The sequence below is a fragment of the Penicillium griseofulvum genome (genome assembly GCF_001561935.1).
Source record: "Penicillium griseofulvum strain PG3 chromosome Unknown contig_80, whole genome shotgun sequence".
NCBI classification, from domain to species: domain Eukaryota; kingdom Fungi; phylum Ascomycota; class Eurotiomycetes; order Eurotiales; family Aspergillaceae; genus Penicillium; species Penicillium griseofulvum.
The window spans coordinates 1123944-1148375 of NW_024467471.1; the positions used below are offsets into that span (position 1 = coordinate 1123944).

The 24432-nt window shown below is 47.8% G+C and overlaps 8 protein-coding genes across 8 annotated transcripts; 5 read left to right on the forward strand and 3 right to left on the reverse strand.

Annotated features, from left to right (window-relative positions):
• Positions 1-1085: 1085 nt before the first annotated feature.
• On the forward strand, positions 1086-3374 carry PGRI_014440 (uncharacterized protein; the record flags this gene model as incomplete). Its single annotated transcript, XM_040789157.1, has 4 exons — positions 1086-1950; positions 2009-2078; positions 2125-2611; positions 2664-3374. The coding sequence occupies 4 exons, from the start codon at positions 1086-1088 to the stop codon at positions 3372-3374; spliced, it is 2133 nt and encodes a 710-aa protein (XP_040646110.1).
• A 3061-nt stretch (positions 3375-6435) lies between these two features.
• Positions 6436-9747, forward strand: PGRI_014450 (NACHT nucleoside triphosphatase; the record flags this gene model as incomplete). Its single annotated transcript, XM_040789158.1, has 3 exons — positions 6436-6516; positions 6592-7041; positions 7108-9747. The coding sequence occupies 3 exons, from the start codon at positions 6436-6438 to the stop codon at positions 9745-9747; spliced, it is 3171 nt and encodes a 1056-aa protein (XP_040646111.1).
• A 532-nt stretch (positions 9748-10279) lies between these two features.
• PGRI_014460 (fungal specific transcription factor domain-containing protein) lies at positions 10280-12220 on the reverse strand (the record flags this gene model as incomplete). The annotated part of the gene is made up of 6 exons (XM_040789159.1): positions 10280-10646; positions 10698-10880; positions 10930-11537; positions 11598-11678; positions 11732-12045; positions 12097-12220. The coding sequence occupies 6 exons, from the start codon at positions 12218-12220 to the stop codon at positions 10280-10282; spliced, it is 1677 nt and encodes a 558-aa protein (XP_040646112.1).
• A 769-nt stretch (positions 12221-12989) lies between these two features.
• On the reverse strand, positions 12990-14941 carry PGRI_014470 (uncharacterized protein; the record flags this gene model as incomplete). Its single annotated transcript, XM_040789160.1, has 3 exons — positions 12990-14092; positions 14156-14791; positions 14857-14941. 3 exons carry the CDS (start codon positions 14939-14941, stop codon positions 12990-12992), a joined length of 1824 nt encoding a protein of 607 aa, XP_040646113.1.
• A 496-nt stretch (positions 14942-15437) lies between these two features.
• PGRI_014480 (Cytochrome b5) lies at positions 15438-16884 on the forward strand (the record flags this gene model as incomplete). The annotated part of the gene is made up of 2 exons (XM_040789161.1): positions 15438-15522; positions 15572-16884. 2 exons carry the CDS (start codon positions 15438-15440, stop codon positions 16882-16884), a joined length of 1398 nt encoding a protein of 465 aa, XP_040646114.1.
• A 1286-nt stretch (positions 16885-18170) lies between these two features.
• PGRI_014490 (cytochrome P450) lies at positions 18171-19965 on the forward strand (the record flags this gene model as incomplete). Its single annotated transcript, XM_040789162.1, has 3 exons — positions 18171-18303; positions 18357-19193; positions 19259-19965. 3 exons carry the CDS (start codon positions 18171-18173, stop codon positions 19963-19965), a joined length of 1677 nt encoding a protein of 558 aa, XP_040646115.1.
• Positions 19966-20517: 552 nt separating this feature from the next.
• On the reverse strand, positions 20518-23163 carry PGRI_014500 (RNA-processing protein PTA1; the record flags this gene model as incomplete). Its single annotated transcript, XM_040789163.1, has 8 exons — positions 20518-20645; positions 20715-20785; positions 20842-21683; positions 21734-22082; positions 22134-22337; positions 22394-22524; positions 22578-22743; positions 22826-23163. The coding sequence occupies 8 exons, from the start codon at positions 23161-23163 to the stop codon at positions 20518-20520; spliced, it is 2229 nt and encodes a 742-aa protein (XP_040646116.1).
• A 552-nt stretch (positions 23164-23715) lies between these two features.
• On the forward strand, positions 23716-24161 carry PGRI_014510 (Coiled-coil domain-containing protein 56; the record flags this gene model as incomplete). The annotated part of the gene is made up of 3 exons (XM_040789164.1): positions 23716-23729; positions 23790-23914; positions 24082-24161. 3 exons carry the CDS (start codon positions 23716-23718, stop codon positions 24159-24161), a joined length of 219 nt encoding a protein of 72 aa, XP_040646117.1.
• Positions 24162-24432: the final 271 nt, after the last annotated feature.

Sequence of the window (24432 nt, forward strand, 5' to 3'; positions counted from 1 at the left end):
GTGAATTTATACCATCTAACATAGTGAGACTGATTAACATATCCTTTGTTCTGTATTTCTCCCATATTTTTCCGGGTATAAAAGTGCAATATCAACATATTATTATACAAAATGGCATATCTCTTTCCACCTGCAGCTACGTCAGTTACAATCTCACGTGATACTCTTTTTTCTTCGGGCGGTGAGCCTTGCCCTCGCCGGAACGCAACGCGGCAGAATCAGCGGTCACTCGCTTCTGTTGCTGCACCCCATCATAGCGATCTGCTGCTTTTCTCTGCTGAAACCCCCTCTTTCGGCTGTGTTTTCCCATCCTTGATCTTTGATTTGATCTTGTTTATGGTCCCTGGCCACTTCTTCATGCCGTCAACCCCCCTGCGACTCGGTACCCTCGTCTTGTCCGCTTCCTAGCCATCCTCCCCTCGCCCTCCAGAGTCGGTCTGCGCAGGATTCGTCGGACCGAAAGCTTTTACAGCCTACAATAGTGGTGACACGCGTGGGCTTGGATTTAAGTGATAACTCGCGTCTCAGGAACGCGGTGGTTTTGGGAATCGTGCTCGGTCGCGAGCAGCTGTGCTCATTACCGGCGTTGCTCCCGGCGCATTGTTGAAACGGTACGTCGCTTGTGACTCTACATCAATCCCAGAGTTTCATCTGGTCATTTTCGCGAGGAGGGAGCATCTCTCTATCTTCTGGAACTACTGTCATCGGTACACTTGCTTTGCGCGGCCTTTAGTCCCTGTACTGAACGATTGTTACCGACTCTGGGGCGTTCGATGATCAATCTCCGCACCACCGCCTTCTGGAGGCGCTGACCTATCTCTCGCACCCACCAACCACTTTTTGCCCACCATCTCCGTCTTTTTCTGGTTTTGCCGAGTTGACATGGCAATTGAGCTAATTCGATCTGTGGTTTCTCCAGATTCTCGATCGAAACACCATCTGGTGGATCGGTGACCTTCCTCCCTCACCTCACGCCTGCGGCGAATCTCAACCTCGCTGCAAGCAATCAACCACCCAATATCCCCAACCCTTTCTTCTCTCCATTCATATTTTGTTGCGCCAGCTCTCTTGCCTCATAATTGTCCATGGAGGTAGCCGAGAGCAGAGAACAGCCCTCCGTTGGCCACACAACGGGGGCAGAGTCCACAATCCCCAATGGCGAGCGGAACCCTTTTCTCGATGACCCGCTCATGGACGATGATGGACGCTCAAGCAGCTTGAGTGAGATCGACGATGTCTCGGACAACGAGCCATCCGACTTCGAAGATCCCATCAAATCAGACAAGCCAATGGAGAATGATTCGGAGGCCGAAACCGAGCGCATCGAGGATTCTCCACACAACAACAACCGGAAACGAGACATCGTGTTGAGTGCCGCTAGTGCTGGACCAAGTCCCAGCAAGCTTCATCAATCTACGACACTCGATGATGTCGACGATGAAGCGCTTGTGGCGGATGACTCTCCTAGCAAACCGCGACGGTCTTCAAAAAACAACGGTTTGAGTGAAGATATTCCAGACCTGGGCGACCTAGGTGATTCAGAAGAACTTCCAGATAGTCTCGCCAAGAAACGAAAACGCGTTGAGGTCAGCGACGAAGAGCCCACGAAGAAACGCCGGAACTCAATCAAGAGTGATTTGAGTGATCCGATCGATGATGATACCCCCCTCTCACCCGAGCCTCTCAGCAATCCCATGGATATAAATGACGATGGCATACTGGTTGACGAAGTTCCTGAGTCGGACCTCCCAGCCCCACCCTCGAAAGGCAAAAAGGGCAAAAAGGGTAAGCGGAAAGGAAGAAGGACCCAAGACGCCGATGAGGAGGCGGATGCAGGGGTTGAGGCCACAATAGAGTATGTTGCTGATGAGATTCTTGGAGAAGACGAGGAGCCTACGGAACGAGGAGATGAGCCCGATGATGCAGAGGCAGTTCTTCGAGCCGAAGAGTGTAAGTGTTCATATTCATGAACCATTTTGGGCACCATAGATACTAATGCGCTGTACAGCTGTGAAAAAGATGTCTGCTATGGATTCACTGGCGACACTTGAGAAAGAATTTGCAACATTACGTGACAAGTAAGATTGCCCCATCTCTCACATGGTTCGTTGCTTACGATAATAGGATTTATGACGAACGGATATCCAAACTCAACCGCGAGTTGGAGATGCTTACCGGTCCCAACCCGACCCATCCCGAGTACTTACGCCAGATCGAGTGTGTGCAACGTTACCGGGACGCCAAGATCAAATACGAGCAAAACTTGTATCGATACCGCATGAAGTCACTCATGCATAAAGGTTTGGCCGAGCGAACACAGGCCCATAGCACATACTACCAGCGGATTCGGGATGCACGCGAGAGGCATTCAAGTGCAGTCAGCAAGCAGTTCTATGCCATTCAGCATGATCGTTTCAAGACAGACGAGCTCAGCCCGCATCATATCATCCCATTCCCCACCCGTCGGTCCCAGCAAATCGCACATCAGACCGCATACAACCAGGAGGTTTCAATTATGGCTGGTGTAGCCAAGTATGTTGGCTTCCCAGCTGCCCCGTCCTTGATGGGTGCACGGCCCACCGAACTTGATGATGATCTTGAAAAGATGGGGGTATGTCATATTCATATTTTTAAATTTGGTTAGTTGCTGATAGTAGGTATAGATTCCTATCGAGGCTCGTGCTTCGGCACCACGACACTCATCAGCAATGCCACCACGGACCACCATGTCTACAATGTCTTCTAATGCCTTCCGTTCGGCTGAAGAAGCATTCCTAGAACGAACACCTTGGGCAAACCCACAGCATCCTATCCATCAGCAGCAACAGCAGCAGCAGCAACAGCATTCGCAGCTACCTCGACCACAAGGCCGTACATTTGAGCATCCACAACCGTCATCGTATGCGACGCCAGCCGCTCAAAAGCGGATGGTAGACATCAACGCACCCAATGGATCTGCATCCACCATTCCTGAGAATGCCTCTGCTGCCAACTCATCGGCTAACAATACCCCTTACGGCATGGATCACGATCCAAGACACCAGACGCAAGGGCCTTTCCGCAACCCTGATTATGATGGCGATCATCGCAAATCCGGATTCCGGTCACTAAGTTCATCTCCCTTGGATGTGCGGAAATCACAGCCGCATCTCACCCATGCTCTCGAACACCGCTCTCCTATTACCGACACCCCATCCCGCAACCACATCTTTTCTCCGCCTTCTGGCCGCCAAGGCTTGTTCCAGCCTTCAGCCGCTCTCCAACGGGAGACCTCCCCATCCCTCCCGTCAAAACCTGTTGATGTGGTACATTACCGCGCTCACCAGTCAGGAATTTCTACAGGGTCTGGTTCAAATCACATGCCTAATCGATGATCGATTACCTTTGGCGATTCCTTATGAACTGACTGGTCGACACCCCTTCTTAATACCCCGAGAGTCTCCTACCCTCCTCTTTCATGCATCTTGTGCACTTGTCTTCTCCTGTGATAAACCCTTTGTTTTCCTACTCAGCTCTTGCTCCAGCAGCAAATATATCTTGACTGTCATTTTCGTGTTGCATGAATGAAATACCAATCCGGGGTCTTTGAGTTTCAACAGCGTTCACATGTGGGAAACTCCCGTTGTCATTACTTCTAACTTTGGATTCGAAGACTTTATTTGAATGGAACGGAATCTGGTTAAAGCTGTTTGTTTGTATCATCTGATGGAGTGTATGGGGTCTGGATTTGTCTCGTGCCTGTGGTAGAGAAACATCTTTTGCATTGGAGTTTCTTTTTCTTTTCTCCCTCTAGTGTCTGCTTTCTCTGGTGGATTTGTGCGTCTTGATGTACATACGGCTTTATTTGATATCCTAAGGCTTTCAACACCTTTCTCTTGTTCCCTATTCTTACCGCCTAAGATATTCACAGCCACCCACACTCTTGGTAGGATCATTACATGTATTTGTCTTCCAGGTTCGGCCATTTCAGCCACTCGAAGCCTCAGAGACCAAGTTGAGCGAAATTAAGCTACACTTTCTCTCCTCGGCCCGCTTCCCCGTACAGGGCGCTCAGTTGACCGGTAGATTGGCTATGTTCTCCCCAAACACTCTCTTCGCAAGGACTCTCCGCAAGGAGTTAGTCAGGCTGCTGTCGCTGGAGTCACAAATAGCCTGTTTCTCTTTAGAAGAAGGCTCAATCCGGTGACCAGCGATCCAGCTGTAATGACTGACCAAGGCGTATGTACTGCTTAGTACGGACACGATCACAACCAACACCTCCAGCCGATCATCCGATGACATGTTGTCGAAAAGTGCAGACCCCGTTCCAGTGATAGTGTGCTAGATCTCCGCGGCTGGCGAATTTGATACTGATACCAAGTTTGTTCCACCAGCACCGAGAAAGGCAACACTGACCCATGAAAGCCTGCCCACGGAACTCAACTGGTCGAAAATTGCGGATTGGACGCTAGCTACGACGGTCTGGTCGAGGGCGAATAAATATTGCAAGCTATAGATGGCCAGCACAATGACAACTCATTTCCAACCTCGATCTCGCGCGTTTTTGGTAATGCGACTCATTTGGCTTCAGGTCAGCCTGGGGTTGCTTTTCGGCATCGTCAGTGACCGGTGCAACAGTGGTGCTCTTATCACTCTGGCCTGGGTCGGTGTCGAGTTTGGGATCATTTGGGAGTTTCTTAAAATCTGTCGCAGGTTCCATTGCGAATAGGGTTGCAGTTGCGTAGTGGCCATGTCACTACGCAGTGAAGATGAGGCCATTTTAGAACTCTAGCTAGTAGCTGTTCCCGCAAAGGCGGATATATCAGGCTCAGCATCGCCGAGCGCTGGGATAGTCCGATTTGAGATCTGAGTAGGATAGCTCCAGATACCATCCAATTCGATCTAGTTCACAGTCAGCTAGCGTTACCGCGCAGTTCATGGCAGTGCGGCAGGTGGGTCTAGCGGGTCTCAAAATGGCTAGCCTTAGTGCACACGTCTACAAGATGTTTGCCATAGGCCATAGATAGTTTGATCATCTTGACTTTCTCCTATTGGATGAATGGCAAGAAGGTGGTGAATATGATGAACTACCACCAGTTAGATCCAAAGGCACGGCCGTTACAGTGAAAGTGGACGAGCGGTCTCAGAAAAGCCTGGAGAAATTCTGTAATTCCACTAGCATTTATCGGACACCAGTAGAGAAGTAGCTGCATAAGTGGAGCAAATTGTTTCGTATTGGCAGGAAGGTCACGATTAAGATTGTCTGCATTTATAGGGAGGGACGATGATGTTCATTCCATTTCCTCTATCGAGAAGGGTCAATAAGAGAAAACGTGCGTCTCCAAGCAGCAGAATGTTAGCTGCACGTGAGGCACACATTGGCGGAAGAGCCTACTGGATAATCTTCTGAATAAATATCTATTTCTAAATAAATCACTTAGTTAGCTCGTAATTGTAAATCTATCAGAAATGCTTAAACCAAGAGATATAGAGGGCAGATATATAGTGATTTATAAGTTTCAGATGCTGAGTATGTTCATCTTAAAACTACTAGATTGGAATGAAGCTTTAAATGTTGAATAAGGGCCTGGCATTGAGTACCTGGATTTTTGAAAGACTAATATATCCTTATAGATATACTATATTTCCTAGATATAAACAAGTGAAAGTAAACTCATGTGGATCATCATTCCACAGGGAATATTTCCAGTATTCAACTTGTGAAACATAAACTCCATTGGAACAAGTGGAATAAGGCAGGGCAACCTAGGAAACTCTGAGAATTTGAAATTCAATCAAATGATTTCAGTTTATCAAGTTTGTCTTGGTTATAATCTTGGAATAAATAATGAGACGACCCGATATTGCTAAGGAAGATTTTATCTTCGGTGTACTTCGGCCAATGGGTCCACTTCGAATACGAACATTTGAAGGAGGGTGATTAGACCATGAACCATGAGAAATACTGTTACTTACTCCGTTCTCGTTTTGGCCTTTTCTTCACTGAGTCTAATGTTTGTAACCCTTTTCTCGCTATCGCAGCGTCTGGATGTCAGCCTGATCCTTATAAGAGGTGTCCACCATGAGGCCGCCATACCAGCATGATGCCTATTCAGGCAGTGGGCAAATCGTGTTCAATGTTATGTTCATGTTTGGTGGCTGGGACCTGCGGGGTAGATCTAGCTGGAAGAGGTTCGCGTATAGCCATTGATCCTGCACAAATACATCACTCATGAGACATGGAGGAACATCATTGGATTACACCGATATAAGTGGATCGGCACGGCAAGATTGTGTGGAGATCAAGAATATATCATTTCCCGAACTGTACGATCGTCGGGAATATCAGCTGAATGGTGGACCTCCATGGTAAGTCAAATTGTTGTTCCCAACTCCTAGGAATAATTTCTTTGAATTCATCTATCCACACAAGCGCAGTTCTATTGCACTGGCCCAATGTCTTGCTGCAACCCATTTATTGGCCTAAAAGGCAAGTTTTCTAAGAAGAAATTTAGCCAGGATGCCCCAAAGCAACCAGTAAGTGATGATCAGCTGAGTGTGGTTGTGTACCTTCTAACAAGTTTCTGATGGACGTCGGGACTTAAGACCCAGAGCAAGCCAGAAAATGTCAACAAATCTCCTGTAAAAGGTTCGTCAGGACAATCAGCGGATGCGACTTCTACTCAGGAGAAAGCGCCGAGCTCGCAACATCCTGAGAAGGAACCCTCCGCGCAGCAAGGTTCTCCAGACAAAGACCGATGGAAGGATGCTTTCAATAGAATGCCCTCTGAGAAGCAATCCATTCTGAAGGATATGGGATTTGACAATTTAAAATCTGGATCCATGGAATCGAGCATCAATAGTCTTGCCAGTGAGGCAAAGAAGAAACAGGAAGAGTGCGAGGAAAAATTCTGGCACGTCAATGTGGGTGGTGAGAAGATTGTTCTCCGAGAATATACCACGAGCATTGTTGGCTGGTTGACGAAGGCCGGTGATATTGCTGTGCAGTTTGCGCCGCCCCAAGCCAGTCTACCATGGGACCTTGTCAAATCTTTGATGCAGGTGGGTGACAAGTTGACCCTTAATAATATTCATGTTTGGAGATTGGATGCTTAATGAACGTTGTAGATTCCTGTAAATGAGAGTGATCAGATGGGCGCCTTGCTCGCTACAGCAGAGAAAGTTATTCGCATTATTAGCCGTGGCCAAGTGTATGAAACGATTCACTTACCCAAGGACCCGAATGCCAACTTGTCGCTTGTACAGTCGAACCTCGACACCGCTCTGGTGGGAATGTATGCAAGTGCTCTAGACCTTTTGGCCGAATCACAGAAACTTCTTGCTGCGAACACAGGCAGACGTATACTTGAAGCAATTGTGAACCCGGGCAAGGCAACGGGTAGCCTTGCGGCTCTTATTGAGCAAGAAGAAGAAATTATCAAAGATGTCAATGCATGCGAGAGCCAGCGCAGCTCGGACTCCGACAAACTCACGCATGAAATGCTCCATACTTTGGAGGCACCAATCGCTCGGGTGGATGAGGGCGTCAGCAGTCTCCTCAAATATGTGGATGAAAAAGAGCGCATTGAGCTGTTGGAGTGGATTTCAGCCGTCCCGTTCGGCAAGCACCACTACACTGTGCAAGAGGCTAGAACCCCTGGCACGGGGGAGTGGCTGCTCAAACATAAGCACTTTGGTGATTGGAAAGCGAAGAGATCGTCGACTCTGTTCTGGCTGCAAGGAAACCCAGGTACTGGCAAGACATATCTCACATCCACTGTGATTGACTGGGTCCGTGACCAGCCTAGCAAAGGGAATGACGAAGGCTTTGCCTTTTTCTACTGTGGCCGGGACGAGAAGCATACGCAGCCCCTGACCATTCTCCAAAGTTTTGTGCGTCAGCTTTCAACCACTAGAAGCAATCCTGCGTCCATGCAGGCTAAACTCCAGGCATCTTGCAAAGAAGCCCGAGAGGAAGGCACGAACTTTCGCTTTGGGCAGTGCAAAGACCAGATCCTGGCCTCTCTAGATATCTATCAGAGAACCACGCTGGTTATTGATGCTCTAGACGAGTGTGATCCAGCCTCGCGCGATGAACTCATTGAAGCATTACAATTGTTCATGGCGGAGTCTAAGCCAGTCGTGAGAATATTCATCTCAAGCCGACCTGATCCAAGTATCGAAAATTTGCTGAACAGCAGCCCCAATGTTGGCATTCGAGCAGACGATAATCAAGGCGATATCGAAAAGTTCCTTCATGATAAAATGAACAGGCTCGCAAAGATCAACAAATCATTGGAGGATCTGAAAACCGATATCATTGCGAAGTTGCTAGAACGCTGCCAAGGGATGTTCCAGTGGGCTGATATGCAAATCCATCAGATTGCAAAGTGCAAGTCCCGCCGAGACGTCTTTGATCTCCTCGAACACCTCCCAGAAGGCCTTGAGAAGACATATGATGAAGTCTGGCGACAGATTGAAAGCCAAGGAAAGTACGATCAACTGTTTGTAAAGCGTGCTCTTCGCTGGGTAATGTCTGCATCGAAACCTCTGAGTAGCGTCGAACTTCTAGCTGCGCTTCGTGTGGGACCGGAGGGAGACCTGCTACCGAAACTTGATACTGTGGATGAGCAAGGATTGCTCTCTGTTTGTAACAATTTCCTTGTTGTGGACCCCCAGCTAGATGTATGGCGGTTCCCACACCTGTCGGTTCGGGAATATTTGGAGGGCAAAAAAGACTGGTCCACTGCGCACGCCCATTATCACGCGGCCAGTGTTTGTTTGTCTTACATGATCAATAAGTATGAGCATGATGACTCGGAATTCGACGCCAAGCTGGAGGCCGAGTTTAAGGTCGAGTCGAAGGCGCCAGGTAACACTGATAGTCCTCTGAAGCCAGTGGAATCAGATGATGGTTTCCATACTCTTCACCCGTTCCATGCCTATATGAGACACTGTTGGCCTCACCATGTAAACGGAGCAAAGGACGTCGAGATGGCCAAGTTGGGTTCTCTGCTGAAGACATTCCTCGGATCACCCAATCAAAGCAGCGTGCAATACCGCAGATGGTATCCAAAGGCTCGGAACGATCTTGAGCTCCATGGAAGATGCAATATCCCTTACCCTAAGCATTACTTGACATGGAATGCAATCCATGCTCTCAAACCCACGGATGCCGCTATCTTCGCCATGTGTTGTTTCTCGCTGGATAGTATTGTGGGGGATTGGTGGGAAAATGAGGCAATTGATATCTCCCGCACGAACGATTTCAATAACAATCTTCTCGAGATAGCTGCCATGATGGGATCCCTGCCTATATGCGAGAAGTTTGTTCAAATGCTGGTGGACAAAGGTACCGATACTAACGCCCGAAGTGAATTCATCAATAAGGCGCTTCTATCGGCGTCATTCGGCGGGCACGAAAAGGTGTTGCAGATGTTGCTGGACCGAATTGCTGAGCTCAACACTGAAGGTCAAGCGCATCATGTGCTTGGCAATGCGCTCCAAAGGGCGGCATCCTGCGGGCACGTAGGGGCGGTGCAAATGCTGCTAGATCGAGGTGTCGATGTCAATGCCGGAAATTCTAAAGAAGGTAACGCACTCCGGTCGGCAGCGATGATAGGCAATGAAAAGGTGGTGCGGATTCTGCTGGATCGAGGTGCCCATGACAACCACCCAGAAGGATTTTTCCCAGATGCAATGATGGCCGCCCAAGTAGGTTGCAATCCAAAGGTGGTGCAGATGTTGGAGGACCAGGGGTTCAACTAGAAACAAATCACTCAACACTTCTTAGTACATCAGCAATATCTACTCTCACTTTACGTTAAACCACAAAACTTATAAGGGATTTTCTGAAAGTTCCGTTTTATGATGATCTAGATGTCGCACAATGCTTTTAGGATGTATGTAACTATGTATAGGGGGATGGTTTGCCTCCAACCGATTCACCAAACCCACTAGTGGACAATTTCAGCTATACCCTCCACCAACAATCATTCAAGTTTAAAACTACATCTCAATCCCTCTTAACCCCACTAGTAATAGTCCCCTCGAAACGCTCACTGAACTTTGCTAGCTTGGCCATTGCGATTAAAGTGAGCCTGTTCCTGGTGCTTACCATTTTGTACAAACAGCTTACAGTTCTCGTTTGGATTTTACCATTCAAACCCGAAGCATCTAAAAAGTACAGGAGTAAACATAACTATTACGTACGGTATTAGTATTAGTTCTATACACTTGAAATAGCAAGATCTCGAAAGAGTGGCGTATATGTATTAGCTTGTATATAGTTCCAGAAGTCTTAAGTTTGCATATTGTTCAGGGACTCCCAAAAATTGAAAATCGATACCTCATCCATTAGCGCATCGATGGCATTTTCATCGATTGTTATTCCTGCCATAGGATCATCGGTGGAAACATCCTGCGGTGGAGAAGACTCAGATGCCAACTCAGGGAGAACTGTTTGAGCCACATAATTTGGGAAAATGTAACGGATGGCTTCGAGAAAGATACCTCGGAAGACAGAAGAGCAGGGGTGGGTGTGTTGCATCTGTTCCAAAACTATCATGCACACCTCAATCTTGTTGAGACCCAGACGTCGGGAAACGGGATCTGGAGATTTACAGTTGAGGAGGTGAACGTGCATTGCTGGGACTAACAGCGGTGGTCTAGAGTAACTGTCAGAAAAGGTATCATTTGCAGGAGAGTTATGCACTCACGTCATTGGACCCGAGAATCCTAATAACTTCTCGTGTGCTAGATTATCGAGGATAGCATTGGTCTGTAATGCAGCTGTATTGATCTGGCTTCGGACGTGGGCCTGCCATGATCCCTGACGGGATGCGGGGAGCCCTTCCGGGGCTTTTGTGATGAAAGGGCGGTAGAAGGTAATTATGAATGCTCTTTTGGCTGTTAGAAGCTGTCATAGATCGATATGGCGTCAACACTCACTGGTAATGAAGCTGTAAATGATACAAGTAAAACGTTGCAAGGGGACTTTGTCCCGTCTCCTGGTGCTCGGGAAGTTGAAAACGCAAAATCTTTTGCTCAAGGGCTTCAACTTGTTGGAAAGACGAACTGGTTCCATATGGTTGGTAGGACAAGGTGAGAGTCTCTCCCAATAGCTGAGTGAGTTGAATTATTGTCACCCAATAATCTGCTAGCTGCGGCAGGTCCTTTGGGACGTATGCTGCCGATATGGATTCGGGTAATCCGGTAAAATCACGCAGCATATCATCTGCAGATGGTGGTACAGTGTTACAGTCGTTCGTGTTGATTCTTAATGGACGGCCCATCGTGAGACTTAGCCAACGGTCTCGGAAGAAGCATGTCCACCAAAGGCGGCGCCAGAGACGCTGTTGTGCTTCGCTGATTGGTGAATTGGCGCAGACTGCAGCGGAGAAACGATGCAGACCCATTGTCTGGCAAAGGCTAATGGCAATACCAAGCCAAAACCACGGTTGAGTGTAGGTATCAGCTTCGGAGTGGTAAAATCCCAAGAGAAGTGCTGATTGAAGGAGAACGGTGTCGTCTGTCTCACCTCCATTATGATGCAGGCACTAAGAACAAGTCATTAGTCCAGTGTAACCCCAGAATACATCAAATACTGGTTTGCATACCTTTGCACGAGAGTACATAGTTTCCTTCATTGCTTTCATGGACGAAAAGCCCTCGAGTTTCCAAGTATCGGCCGGAAGATGCTATATCCATGTTAGCTAGATTGCAACGCCACTCAAGCGGAAGTAGGCTTCACATTTGCTGCAGCATAGAAAATGCTCCATAGTAAGATCAGATTGTATGGTTGACCGTCTCCACTGGGATAGAGTCGTGGAAGCGTTGTACCGTCAATCACAGGCATAATGGGATGCACATGATGAAAGTATGCCCGCAGAAGTTCATCGCATGTTTCCTTTCGTGGCATATTGAAGACTCCCTTGTACTGCAAGTATGCTTTATCCTCAGGAGATAGTGAGACGGATGTCTTGGAATTGAGCATGATATGCCTTGATAGAGGCTGGTCCGATGGCGTGCATATGTCAAAGACAGCACCAAATCCAGGCGAATCACCTTGAGTTTTGTGTTAGCTTCAGCTAAAAGTGCTCGAAGGGTGCTACAAACCAGTATAGAAAGGCGCCTGGCCAGGTTGGTTGTTTTTCCCAAGGACTTTGGTGGCGATTTCAACGCCAGTCTGCTCTTCCTCCCGACCCCGAGAATACTCGGGAGGATTAGAGACACTCCTCATGTCAGCCTGCTTAGGGCGATCTACACTATGTGAAGGTGCCTCATTTGGGAATGCACCAAGTGGCAGTGACGACCGTGGAGGTGATAATTGTGGAAGTGAAGATTGTGGTATCAATCCATTGGAATCTGCGTTAGGGGGTGGGCTGCCAACAGACGCAGGTCGACGTGAGTGTCTCTCACGTATGCTATATTGGTCAGTCATCGGATTCTATCAATCTGGAAGCAAACCTCACATTTGGGTTTTTGTCGGTGGAACATGACATTCTCGGCCATCTTGCGTGCAACCTATACACGGGATACCGGTCACTGTCACGCTACAGCGGACTTTGCGTTGCCGGCAATTTTGACAAGCGGCAGCCGATCGATACCGGCGTGTAGACATGATGATACTAGCTCCGAAGTACTAATGTATCGATCTGCCGAGTTTCGTCCAGTATATTAAAAGTGATCCGAGACTGCCGAGGAGACCCAGTATTACTTCCCGAGGTTTCCGAGGTAAGTATTTTTTTATGTAAATCAGGATTTCACTGAGAGAGAAACAGGCTATATTCACTATGATAAAGATAAAATAACGAAAAAGAAAGCAAGAAAAAAAAAGGAGGGGGCAAAATATGAGATCTACAGAGTACAGATTGTTACACAGGATGTCGAGGGTATTTTCGTGGCAATTCTTAGCCATACAAAAGATGATCTTTATAATAAAATTCAAACAATATACATTCAAGTAAAATGCAGAACTATCTAATATATATACATATAATACATCACGGCTATAGGATAGTAATTCCAGTAAAGGCCCGGTGTTCATCGGAGTGAAGTTTCTCCTTGTTCTTGCCATCCAGGTCGCAGCGGTAGATAGATCCACCCAGATCAGTGAGATATACATGAGAATTGGCGGAATCCAACTTTAGACCAATTGCCTCATTTAGACCCCTGGTAAGAATCTCATATCCCCGAGGGGAACTGGTTGGTTGCAGGAGACCATCTTCACCCAACTTCGCTCTGTTCAGCGAGTTGCCCCATGGGATTTCACCACGATCAGTCCAGTAAAGTGTGCTAGAGGCTTCGTGTACCTCAAGATCAATTGGCTCGGGAAGATCAGCGATGACGCACTGGACGTCACCTCGAGCGGTTGCTGACTGGCCCTCAGGAGTTGTGATATTGGCGCAGAAGATTCGGCCTTCGCCACCCTTGGAACATCCTTTCTGAGTCCAATAAAATTTACCTCCACTGGGGCTCACAGCAACGCCCACGCACCACTCAGAGATACTCTGCTTTTGGGTCATGCCACGGCCAGTGTTATCAATCAAAACCTCCAGATTGGAGCCGTCGAAGGCACAGCGGTAGACTCGGCATCCTTCACGGTCACAAAAGTAGACGGCTTGTGCCTCGGAATCAAGGACGAGCTGCTTTGGTGTATTGATGCTTCCTGGAGCAACAAGTGTCTTGATATCGGTTCCATCCACGTTGGCGGAGTAAACGGCTCCGTCGGGCTTTCCTGGAACGCCCATGCAAGTCCAGAACATGCGACCAGAGGTCGAGTCTACAGCGAGCCCATCAGGCAAGCATTGGTCTTTAAGTATCGAGGTCTGGTTCTTGCCGTCTGCGGAAACCCGAAGGATCTCTCCCGTTGTCATGCTGGGCGCGGCGGCTGACAGCCCGAGGTCCAACACCAAGATCTCCGGCTTCTCTGAATCGGCCTTGGTAGGAGTCGGGTTGCTAGCAGGGTATAGGCCACCCTTCGAGCACTTTGTTCCTAGCTTGCCATGGTCCAGGTAATTGTTCTTCAAGAAGTTGATGGTTTTCTCGGGCGAAAGTCCACGTTCAGTAATGTAGTGGCCCTCAATGAAGGCAACGGTGTCTAGACCAACATCTATACAATTTTGTGTCAGCGGTCAAATTCACATAAAATCAGAGAAGGCAAGGGATGTCATACTGTCCATTGTCTGACAGGGAAGAATGCCTCCCTGGATAAACAATTCACTCCACATAGCATCAATCTCCTCGGGAACTGAAACGCCCTCAGCCAAGATAGTCAAGACCTCGCGCTTCACCGCAGCCCACAACCGGTTAAAGATGAACCCAGTGGACTCCTTTCTTGCGACATACGGATTTGTGGCAGCTTCCTTGCATTGTTCAACCATGAAAGGAAATATCTCCGGGGTGGTGTGTCCATCGGTCATGAGCTCCACAATCATACACGCAGGCGGCATATAATAATGCATGTTCAGAATGCGCGTCTTGGTGGCATCTGAGACCTGACCGATCATCTCGGCAGTCTTGTATGAGGATGAGTTGGAAGCCAGGATGCAGTCTTCGGGAGCGAGGGCCTCCAATTCGGCGAAAGTGGCGATCTTGAGTGGGAGCTTCTCGGGAACAGCTTCGATAACTAGCCAGGCATTTTCAACAGCAGATTTCATGTCTTCGACGGCTTCATATGATCCGGGGACTTTGTTGGTTTTGGCGGCGTATGATTGAACATTTTCCTTGATGTACGCAATTCCGTCTACTCGCTGTTGCTCACTAGGGTCTCGAATCTTAACATCAAAGCCGGCTGAAGCCCAGATGCATCCTGGAACCAGAATTTTGTCAGTATATTAATTATTGAATAAGACGCTGGATGGGTGAGATACGGACCTACTCGGCGGCCGAGGACACCTGCGCCAAGAACGGCAACAGTGCGGCTGCGGTAGTTGCGAGGGGGTTCCCAGTTCGATGACATGTTGTAAATAAAGTAAGTAGTTCAAGTATGAAGTAGTCTAGTTGTATTAGGCCAATTGCTGTGGCAGATAAGTTCCTTTTATGTCTTGTCGCCATTGCCATTTCTCTTCCGCGTATCCCTCGGAGGCCCACTAATTACTACTCAACCATAAGGACACCAGATCAAGGAAGTTGTCAACAGAACACAATACCGAGGATGAAGTATATTGGTTCATTCCTCGGAAACTCGGGCCGTACAGGGACAGATTGAGTTAAGAGGCGTCATTGGCAAATGCCTAATGTGGATCGGTGGATCCTTTTGTTGAGCCCCATTTTATATCTTATGTGGAGCTTAATGCCGAGGTACTATACCTCGGAAAGTCCCCTGTTTGGAGTTGACTGCTAATCAAAAAATCTTTATAGAAATAATAAATAGCTTAGTTTTTAAAACTATAAAGCATTTGTCTGTGTCACGACACAAACCCACCTTCAATTGATAATTGCATCCTCCTTACACAATGGCAGCTTTGAAAGAGTTCGATGCGAGCGAAGTCGCAACTCATAAAACAAAAAATGACCTTTTTGTCATTATTCATGGAAAAGGTAATCTTTCCCTTCTAAAGTATCTTGTTCAATCTTCTAACATATCCAGTGTACGACATCACAAACTATGTGCGTGACCACCCCGGTGGTGCAGATGTATTGCTAGACGTCGCCGGTACAGATGCAACAGAAGCATATGAGGACGTCGGCCACTCAGAGGATGCGAATGAAATTTTGGAGACATACCTTGTTGGTACTGTCAAGGATGCACACGAATTTGTCCAACGAAAGGTTGTTCGTGTGATTAAGCCAACCTCTTCAGATAAAGAAACGCCCAAAAAGTCATCAATCGTGCTCAAAGCTGCAACTACAATTGCCGCCACAGCACTGATTTATGTCTCTTCGAAAAATCACCAAGCCCTGGCTACCTTCTTCGCAAAGCACGCCCCAGCCTCCCTACGACTCTCTGAGGTTCGACTTCCATTCACAAGCCTTCTGCGTGGTGGATTTCTGAGTGGAGTCACTGCTGCCACTCTCGCTTGCGCTGCGATCGGCGGCACCATCGGAACTAAACTCTCAAAGTTCACTGAAGTCGAGTCTGGTTTCACACAGTACCGTCCGTACAAGAAAGCTTCAACAATGAAGAAGCAAGACCCACATCTTGTGAAGGGCTTCCTCGAGCCCAAGAACTACAAAAAGCTCCCGCTCGTTCAAAAGGAACAGTTATCGCCTAATGTGTACCGTTTCGTCTTTCAACTTCCCAATAACCGGGACGTGATTGGACTCCCAATAGGTCAGCATGTTGCTATTAAAGCCATGGTCAACGGTGCCTCTGTTTCGAGATCCTATACCCCGACATCTAACAACCTGGATCTTGGAAAGCTGGAGCTGGTTATCAAATGCTACCCAGATGGCCTTCTCACTGGACAATACCTTGAGTCTTTGGAAATTGGCGACAAAGTGGAATTCCGAGGCCCGAAAGGTGGTATGAAATATCACAACGGCCTTTGCAAGAAGATTGGTATGATCGCTGGTGGAACTGGAATCACCCCAATGTACCAACTCATCCGAGCGATTTGCGAGGATGATCGGGATACGACTGAAATCAGCCTGATCTACGCCAACCGAAGCGAAGAGGATATTCTTCTACGTCGAGAACTGGAGGCTTTTGCACGAGGATATCCCAAGAACTTCAAGCTCTGGTATATGCTTGACCATCCTTCTGACAACTGGGCTTATGGTAAGGGATACGTTACAGGAGAAGTCATGGCTGCACGATTGCCTAGCCCTGCACCTGATACCAAGATTATGCTTTGTGGTCCACCAGGGATGGTCAACGCCTCAAAGAAGTGCTTGGTGGCTGCGGGCTTTAAAGCTCCTGGTGCTGTCGGAAAGATGACGGAAGAGATCTTCTGCTTCTAGGACGTATCTGACTGTATACTCTGTTTGTTTCATGTTTATATATTGTACTGTATATTAGAGCTGTTTGCGAATTAAATGTGTGTCATTTCAATATATTTGAGAGATGTTCTAGCTTACTATATATCTCTATTGGTCGATGTAGGTTACTATTTGTAGCTTTCGATGACATCAATAGTTCTACAAGCGGTGGTTCCCACTTCAGATCCCTTCTCCCTGCCTTGCCTATAACATCCCTGTCATTTTAAGCCAGACAAATCACGCTATTAAAGTCCCATGTCATTAAGAAGGGGAGCTGCATCCGCGATTACCTGCTTTTGTCCCTTACTATACATAGAAAAGTTCCCTGTACAGTTTACGCTTTTCCATCTTTGTACTGTACACTATAGCAGGTTTTAGAAGCTATCACACCGGGATGTTGACTGGCAGGACTTTATTAAGCTCTACACAACCGGGGTCACCCAGCCCCGGGGGCCTTTGCCACCTAGGCATATCCCCAGTTAATAGAATCTTGATTCGAATCCTAAAGACCGTATAAATGTGTAAAATACCATATATAATCTCAGAGGATCCATATGGTTAAGTAAATAGATTGAGATTAACTATAGAGTTCTGCTACTGCGGCTGGCGTGGATTGTACGAAGCAGCCTATCAGAAATAAAATGGCAAATGAAAGCTGTATAACGTACCGGGAAAGCTTAAAGATCTAGCTATACAGACGAGAATAAGCCGGTACCTACAAGAAAAGGGTGACTAAATTATCCGGGTTAGCAAGAAGAGGAAATATCGGAAAATGATATCTGAGAAGACTATGTACCAAAATAATATCACAAGGCCGCATAAGCGGCCCACTGTTCTTGTATTTCTTCAGTAGTCTAGATGTCTAGCCTCCTGATCACTAATTTCTATATAGGAGAATTCGTTTTCGGCAACCCCATCCGTCGAGATGTTGCACAGGATTCTTGATACGAGAATGGCCAATTGGATGGCATGTCTTCAAATCCTGCTTAATCCTGCTATTTTTGTGTAGCTCCGTAATCTTCCCTTACCGAGATTGAGTAAAGACTGAAAACTCTGCTATCTTGAATATCACCGAGGAAATATTGCCATTCCGAGCTATGCTCGGTATTCCGAGGTAGGCAGAGCCAATCGGAAAAGTCCATGCTGACCCACAACCCGAGGAGAGGAGCCCGAACTATGAAACGGCCGGGATCCCGTTTTGATGACCATTAAGCAGTCAATATATAAGTTTGAATCCCTAGATTGAATTAGGATCACAAACACTCAAAATGCCGGCAAAGCAATTTTACCTCCTTGGGGAGCCAGTCTCTTCCGCCAGAAACATCGATGTGGACCCCAAAAGTGATTTGGGTGGACTTAAGGACTTGATTGCAGCTCACTTCGCAATCGTCGAGTCGAGTGGTACGTTGTAAAAAGCCATAGTTCTAGGGTTTGGATACTGACATCGGTAACAGGCATCGATTTCCAAGCCCAAGACCTCCCATTGAACGAGATCGCCGAGATCACTTCGGCCAACACTCCCATCGCCATCACCATAGATGGAAACGCTGTCCGTGATGCACCAGGCCCGAGGGGTCTCCCCTATGTTGGAAATTTCTTCGAAGTCTACCCAGACCACCTCGGCAACCACCAGCGTCTCTTCGAACAATATGGCCCAGTCATCAAGACAACCAATCTCGGCCGTGTGACATATCAAACAAATGATCCAGCTATCTCCGCAATCGTCTTTGCCGAGTCCGACTTTTTCACTAAAAAGATCAACCCGGCCCACCCTCTCTATCCTCTGAAGCAGCCCGAGGCTGGTGTTTTCCTAGGAGATACAGACACTCCTGAGTGGAAGGTTGCTCATAAGTTTTTGCCGCCAGCTCTCGGCCCTAAGGCTGTTCGTCACTATGCGCCGACAATGCAGAAGACAGTGGAGGATTCTTTCAAGGTCTTTGATGACTTTGATGAGCAGGGGGAAGCCTGGAATGTTTATCAATATATGCTGAAGCTTGGGTCTCAAGCAGTTGGTAAGCTTACACTTGGCTTGGATTTCCAACATTTCTCGAATCGAGACGCACCGATGCACGAAATGGTGCATTTGATTGCTGGAGTTCTTTCTCTCAATAAGAAGGTCTCGTCCAAGGGAGATTGGTATGGCAAGCTGCCATTCGGCGATCCCAAGAAGCTCAGAAACTGCAAAACGAGAGTTGAAACGATTGTCGGGGAGACAATCAAACAAGCTGAAGGTAGTGGCGTTGAAGACCTACCACTCCAAGATGCAGCGCTGAAGGCGTCTAACATGATCGGTAAGTGGCTACCATATATTACCCGGTCCGCTTCTTATATACATAGATGCTAATAGATCATTCAGACTATGCTATCCGCGCAACCGACAACAAGGGCGAGAAGCTTCCCCAGTCAAGCTTGATCTGGGCTCTCGTCGTCGCCACCGGAGCCGGATTCACAACCACCAGTTCTCTTCTATCCTGGCTCATCTACGGTCTTGTCACGTATCCCGGTATGCAAGAGAGGCTACTTCAAGAGCTCATCGACAATGACATCGACGAGAACACCGTGATCACAGCAGATGTCACCGACAAGCTTGACTTCCTCGATAAATACATCAAGGAGACCCAGCGTCGCCACAACCCAAGTTTCCAACCAGGACGAACGGCCAAGGTTGACCTAGTGCTTCCGGGAGGATACAAGATTCCCAAGGACTCGGTTATTCTCCCAGCGCTACACCACATCCACAATAACCCCGATCTGTGGGATAATCCTTATAAGTTCAACCCGGACCGCTGGGACACCGATGAGGTCAAGAACAGACACAAGGCGGCGTATATCCCATTCGCCATGGGCCCGCGCATGTGTATTGGATTCAACTTTGCCTTGCAGGAAATCAAGGTTTTCATTCCGAAACTCATCTTCCGGTATAAGTTCATTCGCGAGGGCAATGAGCCCATCGAGTATGATCCCATGTTCCAGCTGATTCGACCCAATAACCTCTATGTTCGCGCGGAGAGGAGGGTGAAGTGGCCACCCAAGACCGAGACATCAGGAACGGAGAATGTTTGAGGGTTCCAGTATGGATGATAGTTGTACAAGTAGCAGTGAAATAGAGAAATGTATATTATTCCGTTTATAGAAGAAGATTTCGTTACAAAGAGCTTTCCATCTATCAAAGTAGTGGCTTTTACTGAGGTGTAAACAACGCTTCCATCAAACATTACATTTGTCTAGAAATTTATCAAGTTCTATAAGTGTGATAGACGGTCTTTACAAGAGGCGAAAGATCAAGTCTAGCGAGGGATACGTATACTACTGAATAAACCTCAATGCTGCGATGAAACGCATTGAGACTAGAAACGGATATAGATCCCAAAAGACAAATCAAGATGGAGGCATCGTAAATCTGACATGTTCAAAGAGTAAACCCATAAGATGAATACACTAGAAGAGAGGCATAACGAAACGGGGGCTGGAAGGTATCAAATCGAACACATGTGCAATAAAAAATAATGCCCGAAGAATGAAGCTGATAATGCCCAGCATTCAAAATTGTGGAAATTTTTTGGATCTTATCTCATCCCATCATCTCCTTTCCATCGAGTAGTACAAATAACAAGATCATGGCTCTGAAGTAGTAGGCTTTGCCTCTGATGATTCAGGTGCGTCGTTTGCAACTGGCTCCAGTACTTTACTTTGCGGGCGCCACTTGGTGAGGACTTTGCCTGCAGCATGTCGGGATTCCTCGTCTATTCCTCGGGTGTTAGATATAAGCAAAACCAGTGGACACTAAAGGGGGGGGGGGGGTATATACTTACAAGTCTGGTAGACATCCTCTACTGTGTTCAAGCACATCTCTCGGGCTGGAGGTCGGAACATGATCAAATACCTAGAAGAAAGTTAGCAGCGGATTCTTGATAGTGTAAATAACAGATGATGACATACATCAATGATTGGACACAAAGGTTCACACGTTCCGGATCTTTGGCCAAGCTGGCCACCCGCTGAGTGATGGGAATCGTGATCTCAGGGACTTCACTGAGAAAACGGACTAGCACCTTGATATCTCGAGAGTCCAAATAAGCAAGGAAGCCATCCAAAAGTCGGGTGGCCCAGGTATCGTAATTCAGAGGCACAGTCGGTTCTGAGTCTCCCTCGGTGTCGTCACGCTGATTGGCAGCACTCTTCATTTGGATCCGGTCATTGTACCACTCTTCATTCAGCCAGATAATGGCGATGTTAAGTCGTCCACGGAAATCTTCCAAGATGAACCGATAGAGCGTCTCGCGGATAGAGTCGGAAATAGTCGTTTGCTTACGGAGGGCGTCTTCCTTGGGTTGCTGGTCATTTTCAAGACCGGCAGGAGCCCTTGTAGCCAGTCTTGCAAGGAGGACAGACCATGCGTCCCGGTCAAATGTACTGCCTGCCAACCTAGCGAACCCAAGCTTTTGTTGGCCTTGGCTCTTGGCAGGCGCAGGTGATGTTTCGGCGGCGTTCAACATCCCAAACACGCGTGCAACAGCACTCCGTCCGATTTCTCCGGCCTCTTCTTCGGTCAGTGGAGGGGGCTGTGGCAGGACAAAGGGACCCAAAGAGACAAGTTCTGGCTGTAGATCTGCTACCTCTGCCGCAACTGCACTGGCCTCTTCTGAAACTACAGACGCTACGTCCATGGGCTGGTATTCCGGCTCATAGTCATCATCCTCATCCTGGGCAGCTGCTCTCTGTTGCTGCTGCCGTTGCAGGTTTTGATCTTTGGTGATTGTTTGATATCGAGTACGAACAGCCTAGAACCATGTCAGCAAATAGGAAAGTTTTACTCTCATGAAGTACTTACATCGACAGCCTGTGAAAGTGTTGAATCATGTACCTGCGACAAGAGGGGTACAACAATCTTGAGGACTAGATCAATTGGTAGTTGTTTTACATCAAAAGAGGACAATCCGGTGTCCTCGGTCAATGTGAAGAGTCGGTCAAAGCTTGCAGGCCCCGGTGCCATAGGAGGAATTTTAAGCATCGGAGGAGACAAAGCATTGAGACGTGCTCGCTTAGCGTTATCAAGCCCGTCGGTGGGTTCATTTGGCAATCCCCGTTTCCGCGAAGCGTCATCGGTGGCCTCAAGTCGTGATTGCATGAGACGTTCGATATACATTTGCATCCGGCCCAATAGAGGGTGGTTCGGGTTCCTAAGAAAGTTAGGCCAAACTACATCTTTTGCAACCATGATGACAGCATACTTTTTCAAGACATTGATAACCAGAGCTCGTGCTGTGCGCTCCATAGACTTGACGCTGACACGCACTGTGGGAGTAAATGGCGGGCGAACATGCTTTGCGGGATAGAACTCCAAAACCGCATTAATAATTTTGTTTGCTATGGACTGGCGTGTTCGGATGAGAGGGGCGAGGCAGTTCAAGGTCGCGTTTACAAGAAGAGCATCACTGGCCTGTGTTAGCATCGCTCTGAGCTAGTAAAATTAGTCGGTTGGTCCTCATACCAGATATCTTCTTGGAAAACGCCGAGTAGTCGATCGAGGAGACCTGAGGATTCAGCTTCGAGGTTGGGTATTGACAGAACAGCGTGGTTTCGGGGAACAACGGCCAGAGACGTCTCATTCTGCTCCGGTCGCTGATGAAAGTTAGTACCAATAGATCCAAGCCTGTATAGCTAGCAACACATACCCTGGGGTCTGAGATTAGTCCAGGTGTCTGAACTTGGACCACGCGCTGGATGAACTTAGCACAGCAAAGCTTGACTGGGCATGGGAATGAGTCCATTCTCCTAAGTATATCCTGCTTGATTGCACTCATAGTCTCCCATGACTTGCTATCCTGTGGATGGTTCACACTGCGGGTATTGTTAGCTCTGTACCAAGTTGTCGTCTAGTGTGCTCCTGCGCCGCAGCCACGAAAGCTTGATAATAACCTACACATGTCTGAAGACAAGGGGATACAAGCTAGCTGAAGTCTGCACTAAGCTCTGTAGCACTGCCGTATCTGTCTCCGGCAACTCTAGAATCTCGCGGATTGTCTGTAGGACATTCGGTGCCAGCTGCTCCTTCTGCGCGACAGCTAACATTGGGCTAGCAAAAGTTTCTGCCAGAAAGTTTGCACCCCATCTTCGCAATTCTAGTCGTGTACTAGCTCCGACGATAGGAAGGATGCCGTTAACGATCTGCGGGTAGAAAGCGGCATCCCCGAGGACAAGGCTGCGGGCAGCGTTAAGCTGGGCGACCTGGTCGACGACATTATCCGTTGGCTGAGCCATTGTAGCTTTAATGGGAAGTTATCCGGTATGCGACGGTTGTGTCGGATTCGAGTTGAAAGACTAGGTGTTGGGGGAAGGAAGGGCGTTGGTGAGTGGACGGGGACACGGATGCAGTTGCAAAAGCAACGCGCATAAGCTTGGGGTTGCGATCGCTAAACGAGGAAATAGCAGTAAAGTAACACAAGTGTTGGAGAAATAAGTGGTTATGCGATGGGTGGTGAAAGAAGGGCGATTGAGAAGTGAAGTTGACAGCCGTCGAGGATGCGACAAAAGCGAAGGACTGAAAGGGCGGCCGACAAAGACCGCGATGTATGTGAGTTGCGTATCTCTTTACATACAACACTTGATGTATTAAGTAGTCTCTCTATGCTTCAATGATTTGAAATTGGATTCAACCGTAGCCTCAATTACAATAGGAAATCTCGATATAATCTTAGAAACATCTAAACCCGCGTTTGTCTGGGCCTCCAACGCCAAGACTTTTCCTCCGGGTCTGCCTGTATGGCCTCAACTTTCTTGTCTCTCACGTCTCTACCAACAAACACTCTCGCCATGGCTACTGGAATGTATGTATCATTTCTATAGACCTGGGAAGCCCTCTTGCTAACATCATATTTCTCTAACAGCTTCAACTCCACCTACTACGGCAAGGACTACCGCGCCGGTGCCGCCCTCCTGCGCGCCCGCCGCCCATATCTATTCAAGAATACTCTCACAGGCTTCGGACTATTCGCATTTACAATTGCAGTCTGTGAGTAAACCCTACGACGCATACCGCTTCTCGTTCCGCTTCAACCCTATTTCTATGTTCGATCCGCAACCGATCATGCCACCAGGACTTGCCTACTGAGAAGTCTTTATGCGGACTCGATATCCATAACAGAGAGGACATCACGCTGATATGGCTTCAATTTCCAGATACCTACACCCTCAAGGCTGTCGGCCAAGAAGAATTCGCCGACGTCAAGGTCCCCGATGCCCCCGCGGACAAGAAATGAAGCACGCTCAACGCCCACCGGTACTTGGTGATGGGTTGACGCTGCAATTGGGGGTTTTGGAGTCTTCAGGGAGACATTGTTTTTCAGATCTGCAGGATTAGCGATAATATCAGCATTTGTGCTGCCACGTACAGGAAGAATTGGTTTGGATTATAGGCTGTACAATAAATTTGGGCTACGGATGTCTACCATCTTTTCGTAATGTGCTTTTATGCCTTCTATGTGCTCTACCTTCACAGATAAACTCGGCCATCTAATCGCCACTCCAACG